The sequence below is a fragment of the Sorex fumeus genome, unplaced genomic scaffold (assembly GCF_029834395.1).
Source record: "Sorex fumeus unplaced genomic scaffold, SorFum_2.1 ptg000043l, whole genome shotgun sequence".
NCBI classification, from domain to species: Eukaryota; Metazoa; Chordata; class Mammalia; order Eulipotyphla; family Soricidae; genus Sorex; species Sorex fumeus.
Genome location: NW_026606100.1, coordinates 44,310,941 through 44,330,372, shown reverse-complemented (window position 1 = coordinate 44,330,372; position 19,432 = coordinate 44,310,941). Strand labels below are relative to the sequence as shown.

The following is a 19,432-nucleotide window of genomic DNA, read 5'->3' as shown; positions in this document are numbered from 1 at the left end:
CAAAACTTTTTTCTCAGTGTTTATTTCATGAACTTTAATTTAGTAATTTTTGCAATCTCTAACATGCTTGTAGGTATGTTGAGAGATTCATTGTTCAATTAGGAAAACTATTGTTTATTATTCTTCTTTCTTTAATTTTCTATCTTGAGGTAACTACTTTGTGATTAATTTGTTGGAAGAGAAAAGACACAATGAAAATCAATATCTTAAAAATTCGATTTACTCCGAATGTAATGAAAAATTAATTTTCATGAGTGTCTGGTTATAAGTATTATATGACTTTTTTCCAACTAAAGATTATTAAAATTTTATTCTACTAAATCAAGGATGGGATAATAATTAACACATTATAGTCTAAGTGGTACTGTGAAAAGAACTTTAAACGCAAATGCTGGCACATTCCACAGGTCACTGACACTTAATTGTGGTTTAATTTACATAAATCGAAGCTTCAGTGCCAATGGGTAAACACAAATCTGGGTGTCAAATTCTAACTAAACTATCTTAAAACCTATGCCGGGGTTTACTAAGTTTTTTTTCCACTAGTGGTCCCTTGTTAGTCCATGTTGACATTATCCAAGTATATAAGTACGTAAAATAGGAATATAAGTCAAATATTTACTGGTAATAAGTCATAAAGAAATCAAATTTTTTTAAAAAATTTTTAATATTTTCATGACTTCTATATCCAGTGACATAAACCAAATAGGGTCAGAACCCACAATTTAAGGCCCTAGGACCTGGAGTCAGAGAAGTAGTACAGCCGGTAGGGCATGTGCCTTGCACAAGGCCAAGCAGGTTCAACCCCTGGCACCTCATAAGTTCCCCTGAGCCCCACTAGGAGTGATCCCTGAGTGCAGAGCTAGGAGTAAGCCCTGAGCACCAGGACTTACCGGTATGGCCCCAAAACAAAAACAAACAAACAAACAAAAAGACAAAGAAGCTGGACCTACATGACTTTAAGATTAACCACACAAAATCACAGTTTGAGGCTGGAGAAAGTCAGAACAGGAGCTAAGGGCACATGCCTTGCATGCAGTCGGCCCCTGGCACTGCAAGGTCCCCGGAGAATCACAGATGCAGCCCGGGGAATCCCAACACCACAGAGCCTAAACAGCACCACCTTCTGGTCCTCACACTGAACTGCCAACCGGGTTGACTGAGAATCACTTGGGGTATCCCTCCAGGGCCCCTGGGCACCAGGTGGGAAGTGAAGTACTTCTTTAAATAGAATTAAAGTTCTTCCCCACTAAGTGAAGCAAACAGTACACAAAAACACAGATGTTAAAAGAATCACTGAATGAAGTGCTTGTAAAGTACCAAGCACTCTAGGAAGAACCTCACATTTTATTAAGATAAAAGTTCATTTGTTTCTTTACTTAGAGTGCACTTTTGGGGGAAGAAAATAAACCATATTTATTCTCTATGTGACTATATTAGTGTGTCTATTAGTATACTCTAAAAAACTATATTTTAGTATCCTAAAAGAATACCTGAAGCAAAGCTCAAAACTCAGCAACGAGCTACACTGAATGAAAACAGTGTGACCGCTTTTCAGTATTTTCCTGAGGGACCAAAAAAAAAAAAAAAGCCGGTCCTTTCCAGTGGCCAGGTCAGCAAGAAAATGCAAAGAATTTGACGAGCAGAAGAGAGAAGTCCTGATTGACAAATAGAGGAACCAGTAAAATAACCTAGAGAGTGGACAAGTATCACGATCACGATCATGATCATCCTGTTGTTCGTCGATTGCCTCGAGCAGGTACCAGTAACGTCTCCTTCGCCCTAGCCCTGAAATTTTAAAAAGTGCCATGTTCAAGGCTCTTTCAGGGTTAGGAGAATGAGACCCATCACTGTTACTGGTATTTGGCATATTGGGTACGCCACGGGGAGTTTGCCAGACTCTGCCATGTGGGCAGGTTACATTCGGTAGCCTGCCAGGTTGTCCAAAGCAAGAATGAGATAATAAGATGACAAGTATAAACATGGACAAAAGGGACTCTTGCCTTGCCTCTGGCCAAGTGGAGTTCAGTCTCTAAACCATGGTCCCCTCAACCCTGCAGGAGTGCTCCATGAGCACAGAGCTAGGAGTAAGCTCTGAGCACTGCAGCGTGTGCCCTGCACTCCCGTCCCCCACCAAAAGAATAAACAAGTTAGAACTTGTATGAATTCGATGTGTTAGAAAATTAAGCTTAAAAAAATTAAAATTTAGTTATACTTGGGCTGGAGAAAAAGTACAATGAACAAGTCAGCTGCCTTGCATGAGGTGAATCTGGGTTCAATCCCCAGGACCCCATATATGGTCCCCAAGCACCTACAGGAGTGATTCCTGAGTGCAGAGCCAGCAATAAGACCTGAGCATGCTGGGTGTGGCAAAAAACAAACAAAAAATTTAAACTAGATATATTTCTATTGAGTGTGCCTTATAAAACTCAAATAGATGTGTCTGCATATGTGTACTTAAAGGAGTTGGACAAACATCTATGTGATGCTTCGCAAACTAGTTCATTGATCTTTAAACATTATAACTCCATAATCTTATAAAATGGGTAACTAGGGGCTGGAGCGATAGCACAGCGGGTAGGGCGTTTGCCTTGCACACAGCCAACATGGCCGACCCAGGTTCGATTCCCAGCATCCCATATGGTCCCCCGAGCACCGCCAGGAGTAATTCCTGAGTGCATGATCCAGGAATAACCCCTGAGCATCGCCGGGTGTGACCCAAAAAGCAAAAAAAATAAATAAATAAAAAATTAAAAAAAATAAAATGGGTAACTACCCACACATTACAAATTAACAGTAAAAATATTTCATTAAAAATGGAATTGTTTTCAGTTTGTCTGTCGAGTTGGCTATAAATACCTGCCTACCAAAATATTAATAAGCAAAACTGACATTCAGAAAATTTGTTTTTAAATATATTATTATTATTATTTTAATCTGATTTTAAGTTTCATCTGCTTTCCTGTTTGCAAGATACAATCTTGACATAAGTCCCATCCTCCCTGCCAAATTTCTGAAGGAATCTAGCTCAGGAAATTACCTTGCTATGTTTATACTATCTTCTTGAAGAGAGAAATAGGATCCATACATATCCCAATTGTCTTTCTTTGTGTCTCAGCATTCTATACATTTTTCTCAACTCCTACCATCATTCATAATGATAAGCATCATAATTATATGCTAGGTCTACTGAAAAGTTTGCAGTAGCAGTTTATTAGACAATTCTGAAATATCTCAAAACTCACTTTTAAAGTATGTCTCAATTTATGAAAATTTCCAAAATGTGAAACCTCAAATGACCCACTTAGAGACACTGCAAAAAAAGATAAAGAAATCTAACTGATTCTCCAACCCCACCTACTCTTTCATGAAAACACTTACTTCCCACGGCCAAGCAGCTACACAACACACGTTTAAGATGAGATCAACTAAGAGAGGTATGTTTTTCTATTATATTTAGTCTCACTGTCTCCTAAAAGGCTATGTTTCCCAGAAAGATTATTTAAACCTTGAGTAATGTGCTCTGGTGACTTCCTGAAAACAGTAACATCACAAACAGTAACAAAAATTATTAAGGTTTTCAGATTCTAAAATCTGACTTCAAGCTATATTTACAAACTAGAATTAAATTACATAATCTATCGTGCTGCTTATTATAGCTAACTCTCATTCACCAGCCACAGTTCTAATTATAGAATGCCCGGTGCTAAACTAAAACAATATGATTAATAGACTGGTTGTTTTCCCTATAACCTTCAGATGGGATGTCCAGGGACAGCCATGTTTGAGAATCCCCATCACGAGTCTATATATCCATCATGTGCAGATGTATAGCACAATGGGAACTCTGAAAGCAAGGTTATATCTTCCAAGACTAATGAGAGTCACTACATAAAATTTATTGTGGCACTCATGTTACAATAGGATATTTTAGAACAAGGGAAAATTCACAGTGAAATAAATATTCTTATTTGTTTAAACATGATGTAACACAAAGCAGTAAGTTAAGTCTTCAGGCATTTCCAGCAAAATATGCCAGAAAAGTCCTGGTGTACTGCATAAAGGAGAAAAATCAACAAAATCCTCTTTACAAAACCTGTTTTCTAGTTTATAAAGCAAGATTATTTCTACAAAGACATACTCTGTAATGAAAACAGCAATTATTTTGGAAATCATTTTCTGAGATGTGAAAAATATTTTTCACAGGAAAATATCCCAATATTTGATGCTGAATGCTCAAGAAAACATAGATTTGCAGGGCTTCTATTGTGGGTGACATAGAAATAATTAAGTAAAACAAAAAAAAAATTTAAATTACTCTGCATTGGACTATGTGGTTGCTTTTTATGTTTTTGTTTCTAGTGTTAACACAAAAGGGGGGAAAAAGAGTTTTGTTTAAATTTTAAAATGTTAAAATATCTTACTCCTCATTTAACCTGTACAATTTGTCTGAAATCTAGTAGCTATCAAAACTAAGAACATAAGATAAGTCCAAGAAAATAGCATGCTGACCCAAGAAGTAAAACACTGCAAGTTTTAGAAAATAAAATATCTGGATTTAGACATCCCACAGCCATCACCATGTAAAAAAGAGCCCAGCTTCACAGCTTCACAACTAATCTTGGAAGACACGCAAGTTAAAACTCACAGCAAGTAAAAACACACATCAGGGTGAAAATTCTGAAGTGCCCTCAGGAGAGTGGCAGTCCGAGTCCCTGCCCTGCCAATGCCTTGGCAGCCGCACCCACATGCCATAGCTGCCACCCTGAAACAGCCCAACTTCACTGCTTCACCGCTAATCTTGGAAGAGATGCAAGCCACTTTGGATGGCTGAAACTCATTGACCCGGTTCTAGAGATCCTGGATCTCTCGGAGTGACACCTCTAAACTCCACAGAACTGACAGGCCATTAGGAACGGAGCAAATTAGATAAGAAAGTAGAAGAACAGTCAACTAAGCTCAATAAATAAAAATTTAGTAACACAGAAGGCTCAATACAATAAGCAGCTTAGTAAATCCTCTGACGATGCTTTTAGTGACCCCCTGGTAAGATTAACAACCATCATAAATTTTCTTTTAGTAAAGAATTTTTTTTGATAATCCCATTAGTTATTTTGTTATGACAAGCAATATAAATTATTTTGTGCCTGCTAAGGGGGAAAGTTAAAGCAGGTAGGGGAGAGGGGAGGGACTGGGGACAATGGTGGAGAGAAGGTCACAGTGGTGGGAAGGTTGGTGTTGGAACATCAAATACCCAAAACAAATGTAGATGAATAACTTTGTAAACCATGGTGTTTAAATAAAAGTTTAAAAATTAAAAAACAAAATAAAAAGCTAGCTCTACCCCTTCTATCTGGAAGAGCTTTGGGAAATTCCTTTTGCTCTTGGTTTGCTTAATCTTCTGAAAATTAATTTGAGCTCTATTATTAAAATTATAGGTATTCTCTATGAAGCCCTGAGCACAGTAACTCACTTTTAGAAGACACTGATCAGATACTCTCTTTCTCTAAAAAGTCGTAGTGCCACTGTTTATTCACCTCTGTAATTATTTGACACATAAAAGCTAATACGTGATAACCTTGAACAAGCAGGGAGAAATAAAAACAAATTCCCAATATGCTAGCTGCCAAATACTTCAGCAGTAAACTTATTTTTTAAAGTACAGGCTTTAAGTGAAAACGCCTTAAATAAAAATATTTGGGAAAAGCTCAAAATCTCACATCGTGGACTTAAAAACAACTAGAAAACTCTCAAGGTTTCCTAGAATTTGAATGCCCAGATGTAAAATGAAGTATTTCAGAGGATCTTCTTACTGATCATCACCAGAGCCAAAAGAGTGTGTTGGCAGTTCCAGTCAGGGAACCTCAGATCTTATTAACGCAACCTCAAGCCGGTACCTCACTCAACTCGTATTTCAAAGATCTTGGGTATTAAAATTCATAACCCATCTCAGAGCTGAAACAGTCTCATTACTTTCATCAAGAATCATGCTTCAAATTTTTATTTCAGAAAAGTAAACATCCAATTATTTAGGATCTAAAATACTAGCGAGAGTAAATTTGTTTGAATAATTAACTTATAAATTCACACTCAGAACTTTTGGTCAGAGTTTTTTGAGGGGAGAAAAGAGAAACTCAGGTTGCCCAGGGCTCCTTCTGGGGACTCTCAATCCGCGGGCAGTTCAAAGTTATAACCCAGCGCTTCTTGGACCAGGAGTCACCCAGACAGCCCTAGAAGCACACAAGGGTCCCATAGCCCTCCGGGTCTACACCAGCAGTGCTGAGAGGTGTCTAAGGCTGTCTAAGGCTATACCTGCTGATACTCCAGTGGCATGTGGTGCCCAGGATTGAGTGAGGGTCAGCTGCATGCAATACATGCACCTGAATCTCGGTACTCTCACTCAAGTCTCTGCACATGAAACTTTTTACTAAGAATTTCCTTTAAAACAAACTTGTACTAGTATATAAAGCAAAGTGCTTGGCAATAATCATAATTGTCTTTCTATGCTTCTACTTGAAATAATTTTCTGTTTGACTATGGCCTTAATGATATTTAAGAGCAAAAGTAAATTTCTTATATATTTTAAGACTACTTTCTATTTTGCTTATCAAATTGTATTCTAAAATCAAAAATGCCACACTGCTTAACCATCAATAAAAGGTATTCTTAATTACTATTAAGTACATTTTAAACATCAGTTACACTTTAATTTATAATATGGTAAAGAGAAAATATTCAGTATATCTGTGCTCAATTTTAGTATTTCAAGAAATACATTTATTTAAATATCCAGAAATAATCGAAAGGCCTACAGATAGCATAGTTAAAATTAAGTAATGTTTACGAAAGATTCTCACTCAGCTGTTTTCACTCGGTATGATCTGGGACTCCATTCTGCCTAAAAATCATATTAAACTCAACCAGTCCTGTATTTGCTTCTCTAGTTCTCTCAAGTTCCTATACCAAGGGTATCTAATTTGTCTAAGCTACCAGTGGCTCACACTAGAATCAGGTTTAACACAAACTGCAGCTCCAGAATGAATGTATTAATTTAAATTTATCTTTGCTCGCCCAAGCTAAATACAAAATGCTTGTATTGCTACTTCTTTTAATTTTACAATTTGATAGTATTCCAATATACCACTTATCAAAACTTGTAAGATCAATAGTGCCCACAGGGTGATGCAAAATGTCCTTCACAAAGGCTGGACATTCAAGCCCAACCTTCTCAATTCCTTTGTCTCTACCACTAACTCATTCAAGTGCGTATGGTCTCTTGGCCTTCACTTCTAATACACTAAATTTTCTTAAAATCCATTCATAATTTGTCACTACTATATCTCTTAAATGATAGATAAACACACTGTCAAGTAATGCATTTGAGAATCTCTGCGTGAAATCTGTGGCATTTCCTACTTTGTACAATCCTAACCAATACATACCTATGTCATATGCCAGGAAATCGGCAGAAAAACATTTTGCACCGTTACTCAAGGAAGTGTCATTATGGGTATTTCCTCCAAAAATAAGCATAGCTCCATTGATAAGAACAGCTGAATGAAGATATCTGGCAAACCCACTTTCTTTCAAAATAGTCCTACAGGATAAAATTTAAAAATGCATTACATAGGATAAAAATATCTCCCTGATTTTATATGTATCATATAAAGGATCTAATCTGCATATAGAATGTTACTGAAAATTGCAAAAATAACATGATTTATTCATTAACAAATTAAATGATTTATAAAGTTTAATAATTTTAAAATATTTGAGATTTGTTCCGCCACAAAACGCTTGGGGAAACACAGTATTAAATACAGTATCTTAATAATTTATATTTTGATTATTTTTTCATTTACAAAAAGAAGTAGTTTCCTCAAAACTACCGTACCTAAATCCCATGAACATTAATAACCATAGAAAAACAAAAAGTCAAATATAATAAATTTAATCTAAAATGCATTCAAACGATAGAACTCACATGGATCTTGAATATGCTTCTTAACCATTTATATAAAAATAACAAGATAAAAGTACATTTAAAACATGATACACTTTTTTACATGACACATTTTCACAAAATGGGCAAAACTAAGTAACTGACATCTAGACACTTGGTTTGTAAAAGTTTTCAATGAAAACTTTTTTCACAATTTTCATTCTAACAGCAAAGATTTGTGTTGCTCTCTTTTACAATAACATGAAATCACATCAATTGCATTTGTATATGCAATCTTTGGCTCAAGATCGTTTCTGCAATATATCCATAGCCTATTATAACTGGAAATCAGAACACATTTTTCAGAAACATTAAAATATCAATATAATTTTAAAGCGTGACTGAGAAACACAACTGTAAATTTATCCTTACAACCATATTTCTGAATAAAATTGTATACAGTGAAGGTACATGATATTCGGAATCAATATTTCATAAATACTCTACATAAAACCCTAATAAGAAGAGAACCAGAAAATCCACACAGTAAATACAGTATATATGATAGCATATAAGACATAAGGGCTAGAGCGATAGCACAGTGGTAGGGCGTTTGCCTTGCACGCAGCCAACATGGCCGACCCGAGTTCGATTCCTCCGCCCCTCTCTGAGAGCCCAGCAAGCTACCGAGAGGATCTCGCCCACACGGCAGAGCCTGGCAAGCTCCCCGTAACGTATTCGATATGCCAGACACAGTAACAACAAAGTCTCCAATGGAGACGTTACTGGGCCCGCTCGAGCAAATCGATGATCAACGGGAGGGCCTTTACTTTTACAAGACATAAATTTTAATACCAATTAATGCTTGAAGAACATGATGCTGACTTCCAGGTATTAGAATTCCACAAATACTACCCAATGTCAGGAAAAGACTTTAATTGGTAAAATTTATTTTGTATACTCCTATTAAAGTTTGAAATTTCACCAAAAGCAGTAATAAAGATTCACTCAAGAACTGTTATTACACATCAAGAATAGAAACAGTCACTAAGAACTGGCCTGCTACATGTTCTCATTCTCCTCCAAATATTCACACACACACACACACATACACACACTGAGTTCAACAAAACAGAAATTCAATCACATGAAAGTAAGTGAAAAACTCAGAACACCTTCATTCTTAAATCCCTAATTCAGATCAATGAACTTCAACTACAATAGGTCAACAGCATTCCATCTTATCCTCCTAGTTTTGTTGAAGCTCGACTCAAAAAGCAAACATGAGAGACCTGAATCCTTCTTCCCTTCATCCCCCCACTCACAGGGGATGGTACATGATGGGTCTCATATACTTAAGAATACAGGAGCTGAGAAGTCTTAGCCCCATGTCACGAAGAGCGTGGCTAAGAAAGGCTGAGCTAGAGTACTTGTTCCAGGGAGAGTATTAGCGAAGGACACTGGGTAACTCTGAAATAGCATCAATGTCAATTTCTTATTCTTTATTTTTTTATTTTTTATTATTTCAGTGATGTAAAATCATTTATGAGAAAAGAGGATACTGATTCTAAGGGGAGAGAGAGAGAAAGAGAGTGTGTGTATGTATATGTGTGTGTGTGTGAGAGAGAGAGAGAGAGAGAGAGAGAGAGAGAGAGAGAGAGAGAGAACAAAGTGAAAGAAATCCATGCCCTTTAAAAGCCATGGGCAAGCCCAGAATGGAATGCTATAAAGCATAGCTTACAAACCTTCTTCCCCCGTGGACTGGTACCTGACCTGCATGGAGCCGTGGTTATCATCAAGGCGTGAGATGAATGCTTCTGAACCGGTCTATACTTATGGCCCAGCACCAGCCAACAGACTGGTGGTTAAAGACGGCAACTCTAAAGGCACAGTCACACATCTGGTCAGGGAACAGGTGACCCTGGGCTGGAATGCCTCTGCTGTTATTTTTCAAGAGGGCCCACCCCTAGAAAAGTTCAGGCACCTACAAGTGCTGATACTGGGCACAGTGGTGCAGAGCTAGTGTTAGTTGCTCAAGGCCATAAGGCTCATACCTGGAAGTGCTTGTGGCCCATGAAAGATGACACCTGGTCGAGGTGGAAGGGACAGGGCAGGGGGCAGGAGGGCAGGCAGAGCCAGGAGCTAGACATGGACCGCACGCACATTAGGCTGCTTCTGACACATGAGCAAGCTCCCAGCCTTCCTTTCTTTCTCATGAATTTTACAAATAGTTACTATAATACAGTTTGAAAGTTTTTATAAGGACACACTTGTAAAACTGTACTGCTGGGCCTCTAAAATGTAGACATGTCATCTACTTGACAATAATAACAGTGCTTGGAATAGACAAAAGCAAAGCTCAGTTAAGGCAAGGAAATAATGCTAAAATCTCTGTATCACTGTATCACTGTCATCCCACTGTTCATCGATTTCCTCGAGCAGGCACCAGCAACGTCTCCATTTGTCCTAGCAAGTGCCACATTGGAGGCACTTTCAGGGTCAGGGGCATGAGACCCATCATTGTTACTGGGTTTTGGCATATCGAATACACCACGGGGAGCTTGCCAGACTCTACTGTGTGGGCAGGATACTCTCGGTAGCCTGCCGGGTTCTCTGAGAGTGAGAATTAGACAACCCAATGCTAAATACAAAAGAAAAATCAAAAGACATAGAAAGGGTACTCTCCTTTCTACCCAGTGTCTATGTAAAACATAAAACTATATGAAGTAATGTAACTGCTCTCACAGTGATACAATAAATAAAATTATAAAAAAAATAGTAAATAATAGTTAAAAAAAAGTAAGGTAGAGTTCATACCCAATTCAATCAGCTAATCAGGCCCTCCTGTTGATCGTCGATTTGCTCGAGCAGGCGAAGTAACGTCTCCATTGGAGACTTTGTTGTTACTGTGTTTGGCATATCGAATACTCTCGGTAGCTTGCCGGGCTCTCCGAGAGGGGCGGAGGAATCGAACTCGGGTCGGCCATGTTGGCTGCTTGTAAAGCGAACGCCCTACCACTGTGCTATCGCTCCAGCCCATCAGCTAATCAGTGGCTGAATAAATAGCAGTACTCCTACATTAAAAAAAAAACTATATGAAGTGAAAGTATAACAATTCATAGTTGAATTTGTAACATATATATATATATATATGGTGGTATATGGACTACTACAAGAAAGACAAAACGAAGGTATATCTCTAAGTATAATATTCCTACAGCTCTTTGTTTGTCAAAATGTAAAGTGTTTTCTAAGTTAATATATATATAATAAATTGTCTGAGATCAACACTGAGAAAAACGAAAATAATTCTACTAAAAATAAACCATTGTGGTGAGAAATGTACACTGGTGATAGGAGGGGTGTTGGAACATTATATGACTGAAACCCAATCATGAAAAACTTTGTAACTGTGTATCTCACTATGATTCATTTTTTTAATTTTAATTACTTAATTTTTAAAAATAATTAAAGATATTAAAATACACAAGAAAATATTCACTAATGCAAACAAAAAATAGAATAACAAATAAATATAAGACATAATGAATAAAAGAACAAAAAATGAAAGGCGAAAATTTAACCAAATCACTACATGGAAAGTATCATGCTAAGCGAAATGAGTCAGAAAGAGAGGGACAGACATAGAAAGATTGCATTCATCTGTGGAACATAAAGTAACAAAATAGGAGACTAACACCCAAGAATAGCCGAGATAAATACCAGGAGGTTTACTCCATGGCTTGGAGGGCAGCCGCACACTCTAGGGGTAAAGGCAGCTCAAATAGAGAAGGGAGCACCAAACGAAGGGTGTTGGGAAGATCCTCCCAGGATGGGAGATGCATGCTGAAAGTAGACTATAGACTGAACATGATTGCCACTCAATTTCTCTTTTGCAAACCACAGCACCCAAAAGGAGAGAGAGAACAAAAGGGAGTGCCCTGCCACAGAGGCAGGGTGAGATGGGGGGTGGGTGGGGGGTAGGAGGGATACTGGAACCCGTGGTGGTGGAAAATGGGCACTGGTGGAGGGATGGGTACTTGATCATTGTATAACTGAAACCCAAGCACAAAAATTTGTATTCTACAACTGTACCTCATGGTGTTTCACTAATAAAAAATTTTTTTAAAAATTTCACCAAATCAAATCTAACATTAAATTTAAAATATATATAAATAAATTTGTAATACGTATATTATCTAAATATATAAAATAATGCTATTATGTATAATTCTGACACCTAACAAGACACCCCAAAATAAATATAGAAACTAATAAATATAGAAACAAAAATCCTCAAAAAATACTATCAAATCAAAAACAAAAAATATATAAAGAATAATTATAAATCACAATCAAGTAGAATTTATACCAAGGAATGCATTGTTGGTTTGACACCTAAACTCAAAGTAATATACCATATCAAAAGAAGAAAGAGGAAACTAGTCATCTGGGTAAATGTGATTTAGTTTTTGACAAAATCCAACATTTGCATACTAAAACAATCAACAAAGCTTGTGCTCTACCCCAAAAGATTAAGTACTCATCTTAATCCCTAGAACCCGTAAATATTTTTAGTTGAAAAAATATTCTTGCATATGCAATTAAATGAAGGCTCTCAAAATTAGAAGACCACCCTTACTATTTAGTGAATAAATGACAAGTATTATTGAATAAATCAATGACTAGTACCATTTGTTAAGGTAAGGTATATTAATTTTGGAAAATATGAGGGGAAAGAAAGAGAAGTTGTTCAAGAGAGAACATGCGCTTCTCTTGAATAGGGGGGAGACAAGGCTACATATCTTGGGTTGAAGGAGAATGTACCGTAAAGTAAAATAAGGGAATTACATGAAAGACCAGCAATACCCAAGATGAAGTATGCACCACATAGAGATTTTTAAGAAAAGGAAATAAAGGAATTACACATCTCAGGTTGAAATGTGAGTGAATCCCCAAGATGAAGACTGCTCCTGGCATGTATCTTTATAAGAAGCACATAAACAAGGGGGGAATAGAACTATGGAAGAAGACATTGGAGGGATTCAACCACAAACCCAGGAATGCTACGGTTATCAACAGATCCCAGTGGTTAGAAAAAGAATTTCCCCTAGCAACTCCTTATGGAATTTTGCCCTGTTCACACTTGAATCTCAGACTTTTGGCCTCGGGAGCTGAAAGAAAAACACACTTCCTCTGTTTTAAGCTGCCCAACATCTGGTCATTTGTCTCAGCAGACACGGAAAATTAATACAAGGTACATCTACAAGAAAAAATACAGATGATATTATATTTAACAGTAAACAATCAAACTTTCCCTTAGAATAAGAACAAAACAAAGGTGTCATCTCTATCCAATATTGTATGAGAGGCTATAGGCAGAGAAATAGGCAAGGAAACAAAATAAGAGTATCCACATTGGGGAACAAAGAAGTAGAATGGTTACTTGCATATAGAGATTCTAATGAATTTCTAAAACACTATTAGAACTAAGTAAGTTTAGCAAATTTGGAGAATGAAAGAAAAACATACAAAATTCAATTGCTCTTTCCAAAAGATAGCAAAAGAAAAATCCTTAGGGTAAAAATAATTTAATTATTTTATTTAGAATAGTGTGCAAAAAGAGACAGACTTAAGTCACAAGTGTAAAATGTCCCACAAAAATTAGAAAGACAGGGGCTAAGGAGATAGCTCAAAGTTCTAGAACACGTGTCTTTCTTACAGAGGCTCCAAGTTCAAAGCCTGGCAACCACATTGCCCAGCAAGAGCCACTGGGTGTGGGCTTGGGGGTGCTCAAGCCCTGCTGAGGATGACTCTAAAAAAAATAAATAAATAAAATGCTTATCAAAAAGCTATAAAATATGTTTAAAACCCAGAAAATTGGAAGATTTTATGATTTTCATGGATTGTGAAAAATTGTTAAGATGACCAGACTCTTCAAATTAATATGTAAACTTACTTCCCTTCCTAAAAATCCTCAGTTTAACATTTTTCCAAGATAATCAAAGGAAGCTAAAAATTCATATAGAAAAAAAAAAGAGAGAAAAAAGAAAAAAATTCATATAAAAACACAAATGACAACTATAGCCAATTAAATAGAGGAAACAATACTCTTTTCAACAAAAGTTCTGATACAACTGGACTTCCAAATGGAAAATAAAAGATTTTTTCCTCTCTTACAATATATACAAAAACCTTATCTCAAAACGGATAAAAACACTAAATTTAAGAGCCACAGAAATAAATTATTTCTGAATTTGGGTTAGGCAACAGATTTTCAGATATGAGGCAAAAAGCGTGAGGTAAAAATATGCAATAAATTATAATACTGTCAAACACAGGAGATTTTCTGAAAAGATATTTTCAAATAAAAATGTAGCACATTCTTTTTAAGATCTATTTGTTCTGTTCTTCTTTACCAATCACTAGAATGCTTTGATTTTATAAATTAATAATATGGATCAAAGAGGAAACAGCTTCAGTGTGGAAAAATCTGAACTGAAAATAATTTAAATCTAATGGTTGAGTAGATATCCACGTATCCCAGGTTGATTAAACACTTGAAAATCAATTGAATGAAACAAATCACATCAACAGGCTGAGAAAGAAAATTCTATCATAGAAGGAGATGTAGAAAAATCAACTGACAAAATTTAACACCATAAATGTTTTCAAAAAATCATAAAGAGCTGAGAATAGAGGAATTCTTCAATTTAATAAAGAACTTCTTCCAAAAATTAATATTTAATATCATAAAAGGAGTTGCTCTCTAACCACTACTCTAACCATTACTTGAAATTCCAACTATGTGTAAAGAGACAAGAAAAAAAAAAGATGCACATACTGGAAAGCAATATGCAAACCTATTTTAAACTGGCCACACATAACATAATCATCCATATAAAAAGTCCCAAAAAATCAAGAACAACAAAACTCGTGGATTAATAAGCAATTATAACAGGTTGCTAGGTACAAATTAAAAAGTCAACCATTTTTCTTTTTCTTATAAGTCACCAATGTAAAAAAAAAATTGAAATTAACAACACAATAGCTTTTATACCGGCACAAAAATTGATATTAATCTAACATGTGTACATACATGTTATCTATATGAGAAAAATTACAAAACAGATGGCAGAAATTAAATAAAAACTATTAATAAGCCTTTATATATATAAAAGAATACTCAATATTGTCAATATCAATCCCTTTTAGATGAATATATTCAATACATTCATTGCAAATAAAATTTCAGCAATATGATTTTTGTCTCAACTGACTATAATATATATAGAAAGGCAAAAGACCCAAAATAGCCAGCATAATATTGAAAAAAATCAAGTCAGAATTTTGACTGACACTACTCTATAAAGTTAAAGTAATCAAGAATGGTAATTTCCATATCCTTGGACCACTATGACAATGATGGTTGGAAATGATCACTCTGGACAAGAACTGAGTGCTAAAAGGAGGTGACAGGATATCCATGATAACCTTTAAGTTACCTGTATTGCAAACCACAAAGCCCAAAAGGAAGCGGGGGTGGGGAGGGAGAGAGAGACAGACAGACAGACAGACAGGCAGGCAGGCAGGCAGGCAGGCAGAGAGAGAGAGAGAGAGAGAGAGACAGAGAGAGAGAGACAGAGAGAGAGAGACAGAGAGAGAGAGACGGACAGACAGACAGGCAGGCAGGCAGAGAGAGAGAGAGAGAAAGAGAGAGAAAGAGAGAGAGAGAGAGAGAGAGAGAGAGAGAGAGAGAGAGAGAGAACTGCCTGCCATAGAGGCAGGCTAGGGTAGGTGGGTGGTGTGGAGGGAGAAAAACTGGGGACACTGGTGGTGGGACATGCACACTGGTGGAGTAGGCTGCTGCAACACTGTATGACTGAAACTCAATCCTGAACAACTTTGTAACTATGTATTCCAAGGTGTAAAGTAAAAGTAAGTAAGTAAAGGCCCTCCCGTTGATCGTCGATTTGCTCCAGCGGGCCCAGTAACATCTCCATTGGAGACTTTGTTGTTACTGTGTCTGGCATATCGAATACTCTCGGTAGCTTGCCGGGCTCTCCGAGAGGGGCGGAGGAATCAAACTCGGGTCGGCCATGTTGGCCGCTTGTAAGGCGAACGCCCTACCCGCTGTGCTATCACTCCAGCCAAGGTGATTCAATTTAAAAAAAAAAAAAGTGATCAAGACAGTGTGGCAGTGGCAAAAGAACAGGCAAATAGCTCAATGAAATAGCACAGAGGAGTGACCAGGAATCCACACCGAAATATGGTCAACTATCTTTGCCAAAGGAACAAAGTTGTGTCAGCAGAAGCAGTCCTTTGGGGCAGCAATTGATGCCAGAAGGTGGGACACCCACAAACAAACAAGTTCTGGAGGAATCATAAAGATGTCACAAAAATAAACAAAATGGATCACAGACTTAACCACAGAATTCAAAACAATCCAGTCCTAGAATATTATAAAGCAGGAAACCTAGGGGATCTTGAGTCAAATGACTTTTCAAAATTTAGCGTCCAAGCCCCAATTATAAAACAAAAAAATAATAATAATAGATGAGCTAAATTAGTTTAAATTTTAAACTTCTGCCCCGTCAAAGACACTCAAAGAGTAAGACCTTCCCAGGTTGGGAAAAAAATAGTTGCGGCACATATCTGATAAAGGACTAAAATCCAAAACATATGAAGTCTTATGCATGAATTCTCATGCATCCCTGGTGGGATGAAAAACAATACAACCCCGTTCAGAAGACGAGTGTGCAATTGCTTACAAGCTAAGCATCCCGTTTCCATAAGATCTAGCTTGCACTCCCTGGGGTTTACCCAAAAGAATTTAAAAAGTTCTCCCACATAAACACCTGCACACGGATATTTATAGCAGCTTTGTTCATGACTGTCAAAACTTGGAAGCAACTAAGACGTTCCTCAATAGGGAAGTGGATAAACTAAAGCACACCACGGAATGTTATTCAGCAACAAAAGAAATGGGCTCTTGAGTCATGAAGAGATACGGAGGAAAACATGCCGACTGCCAAGCGAATGAAACCAATGAGAAAAAGCCCACATACTATCTGATTCTAATTATAAGACATTCGAGGAAATGTCTTCAAATCAGAGGTAAAACAATAGAGACAGTAAAAGTATCAGTGGTTGCCAAGGTTTAGAGGGGAAGGAGGGAGGGATGAGCAGGTGAGGAGCTGATGATTTTTAGGGCAGGGAAAGGTAGAATGTGTCAGTATGCATTTGGGAAAATCCATAGGATCTCCAGTACTAAAATGAATCCTAATGTAAACTATGGATTTCAGTTAATAACAATGCATTTAATATCAACTCAACCATTGTAACAATGTCCTACACTTATAAAAGATGATAAGAATAAAGGCACTTAGAGTGGAGATACAAGGATATTTGGGGATTCTGTACTTTCTGCTCATTTTTCTTCAATCTGAAACCGTTTTGAAGAAAGTAATCTATTATAAAATAAATGAAAAAGTGCTAAATATTTAACATGCACTTGTGGGTCTGAAAGATCTCATGCAGGAACCCAGTTCCAACCCACAATGACAGTCCCTGAGCATCACTGGAAGGAACACTAGAGCATGGAGCCAGGGATAGCCCCAAACAATGCCAAAACACAAAACAGAATGAGTTCCTTCTGTAGATGTGAACTTCTTGGTAATAAATGAAACCAGTCCAGCGGACCTGTTCTGAGGCCATCTTCCCAACTTTTTATCCAACTGGCCTAGAACATCTTGCTGAAAGATTCAAAACAAAACTCTCCACAAATTAAGTGTTCATAAACCAGGAGGTCTAACTCATTCTTACTTGCTCCATTGGTTTACTTCTTATCATTATGAAAACACTTCAAACAATTACTGTAGCTTCGTAAGTCGTGAAACTTTGAAAAGAAATTCTCTAACCTTAGTTCTTCTAAAGACTGGTCATAGCAGTAGGGTGCTCAGTTTATGTGCGGCCAACCGCAATTCTATCTCCAGCACCCCATGTGTTCTTCCTGAGCACCACCAGGAATGATTCCTGAGGGGGAACCCCTGACTAATGCCAGGTGTAGCCACAAACCAAAATTTCAAAAAATTAAAAATTGGGGGCTAGAGTGATAGTACAGAGGGTAAGGTATTTGCCTTGCACATGGCTGATCTGGGTTCAATCCCCAGAACCATTTATGGTCTTCAAGACTTGCCAGGAGTAATCCCTGAGCACAGAAACAAGAGTAAGTTCTGAGCACCTCTGGGTCTGACCAAAAAAAAAAAAAGTTTAATAAAGGCCTTACTTAATTATAGTTAGCCCTTTGCAATATAAATTTTTGAAGTCTTGTCAGTTTTCAAAAGAAAAATGCTTAAATTTTGGTGGAATTACATTGTGTATGTAAAAGATATACAACTTTTCTCACAGCAAAATAGAATTGCATTGCGTTTATATACTACAATTTCTTCATCCACTTCTGTAGTTAGGTACCAGGGTTGTTTCCAGATGCTGACACAATAAATAGTGCTTCATAAACATGAGTTTACTTAAGTCTTTGCGGATTGATGTTTATTGTGTTCTTGGGTAGATTTCCAGGAGAGGATCACGGGGTCTTTGGAAGTTCTATTTGCATTGTGTTGAGGGTCCATAAACCATCTCAAAGAAGCTGAAACACTCACTAATCACTCCAACAGTGAACACAGTTTCTTTTCCACCACACCAGCACCATTTCTGGTCTTTGAATAGAGACCAGTCTCCCTGGTGTGAGATGATGGTCTCATTATTGGTTTGATTTCCATTTCCCCGACATTCTCTGGTGATCAATATTTATTTTTTCATGTGCCTGTTGTCCATCTCTATGTACTCTGAGGAACTGTCTGTTCAACTCCTTTCCCTATTTCTGATGGGATGTTTTTTGTTGCTGAGTTTTGAGAGTGCTGCATGTATTATGAATATCAGCACTGTTTCTGGTATGTGGTGGGTAAATACTTATTCCCAATCAGTAGGGTATCTGTTTACTTTAGGTCTCACTTCTTTTGCAGTGCAGAAGCTTTAATTTAGTTCGATGTAATCCCATGTTTATTTCTGCCTTGGTTTTCTTTGCCAATGTGGTTATTATTATTGAAGACTCCTCTGAGGTCAAGACATTGAATGACCCTGCCTGTATCTTCCTCTGAGTATTTTGGCTGGAGAGAAAGTAGAGAGGCCAAAGCATTTGCCTTTCATGCAGCATACTCCAGATCCTTCATATAGCATAAGGTCCCCCAAGCACCACCAGGAGTAATCTTTGAGCACAGAGCCAGGTGAAAGCATCTACCACTGCCAGAGGTGGCCAAAAGACAAAAACCAAAGTATATTTTATGAAGGTAGGTTTGCTATTGCATTTCTATTTATTTATTTATTTTGCTTTTGGATTACGCCCAGCAATGCTCAGGGATTATTCCTGGCTCTGCACTCAAGAGTTACTCCTGGTGGTGCTTGGGGGACCACATGGGATGCTGGGGATTG

The 19,432-nt window shown here is 37.2% G+C and overlaps 1 protein-coding gene across 1 annotated transcript in view; it reads right to left on the bottom strand.

The window, feature by feature from the left end:
* Positions 1-19,432, bottom strand: part of ATRNL1 (attractin like 1) — a 788,116-nt gene that overhangs the window by 648,765 nt on the left and 119,919 nt on the right. The window contains exon 10 of the mRNA XM_056120591.1: positions 7,443-7,597. Coding sequence (XP_055976566.1) covers positions 7,443-7,597 — 155 coding nt within the window. The remainder of the gene's footprint in view (positions 1-7,442; positions 7,598-19,432) is intronic.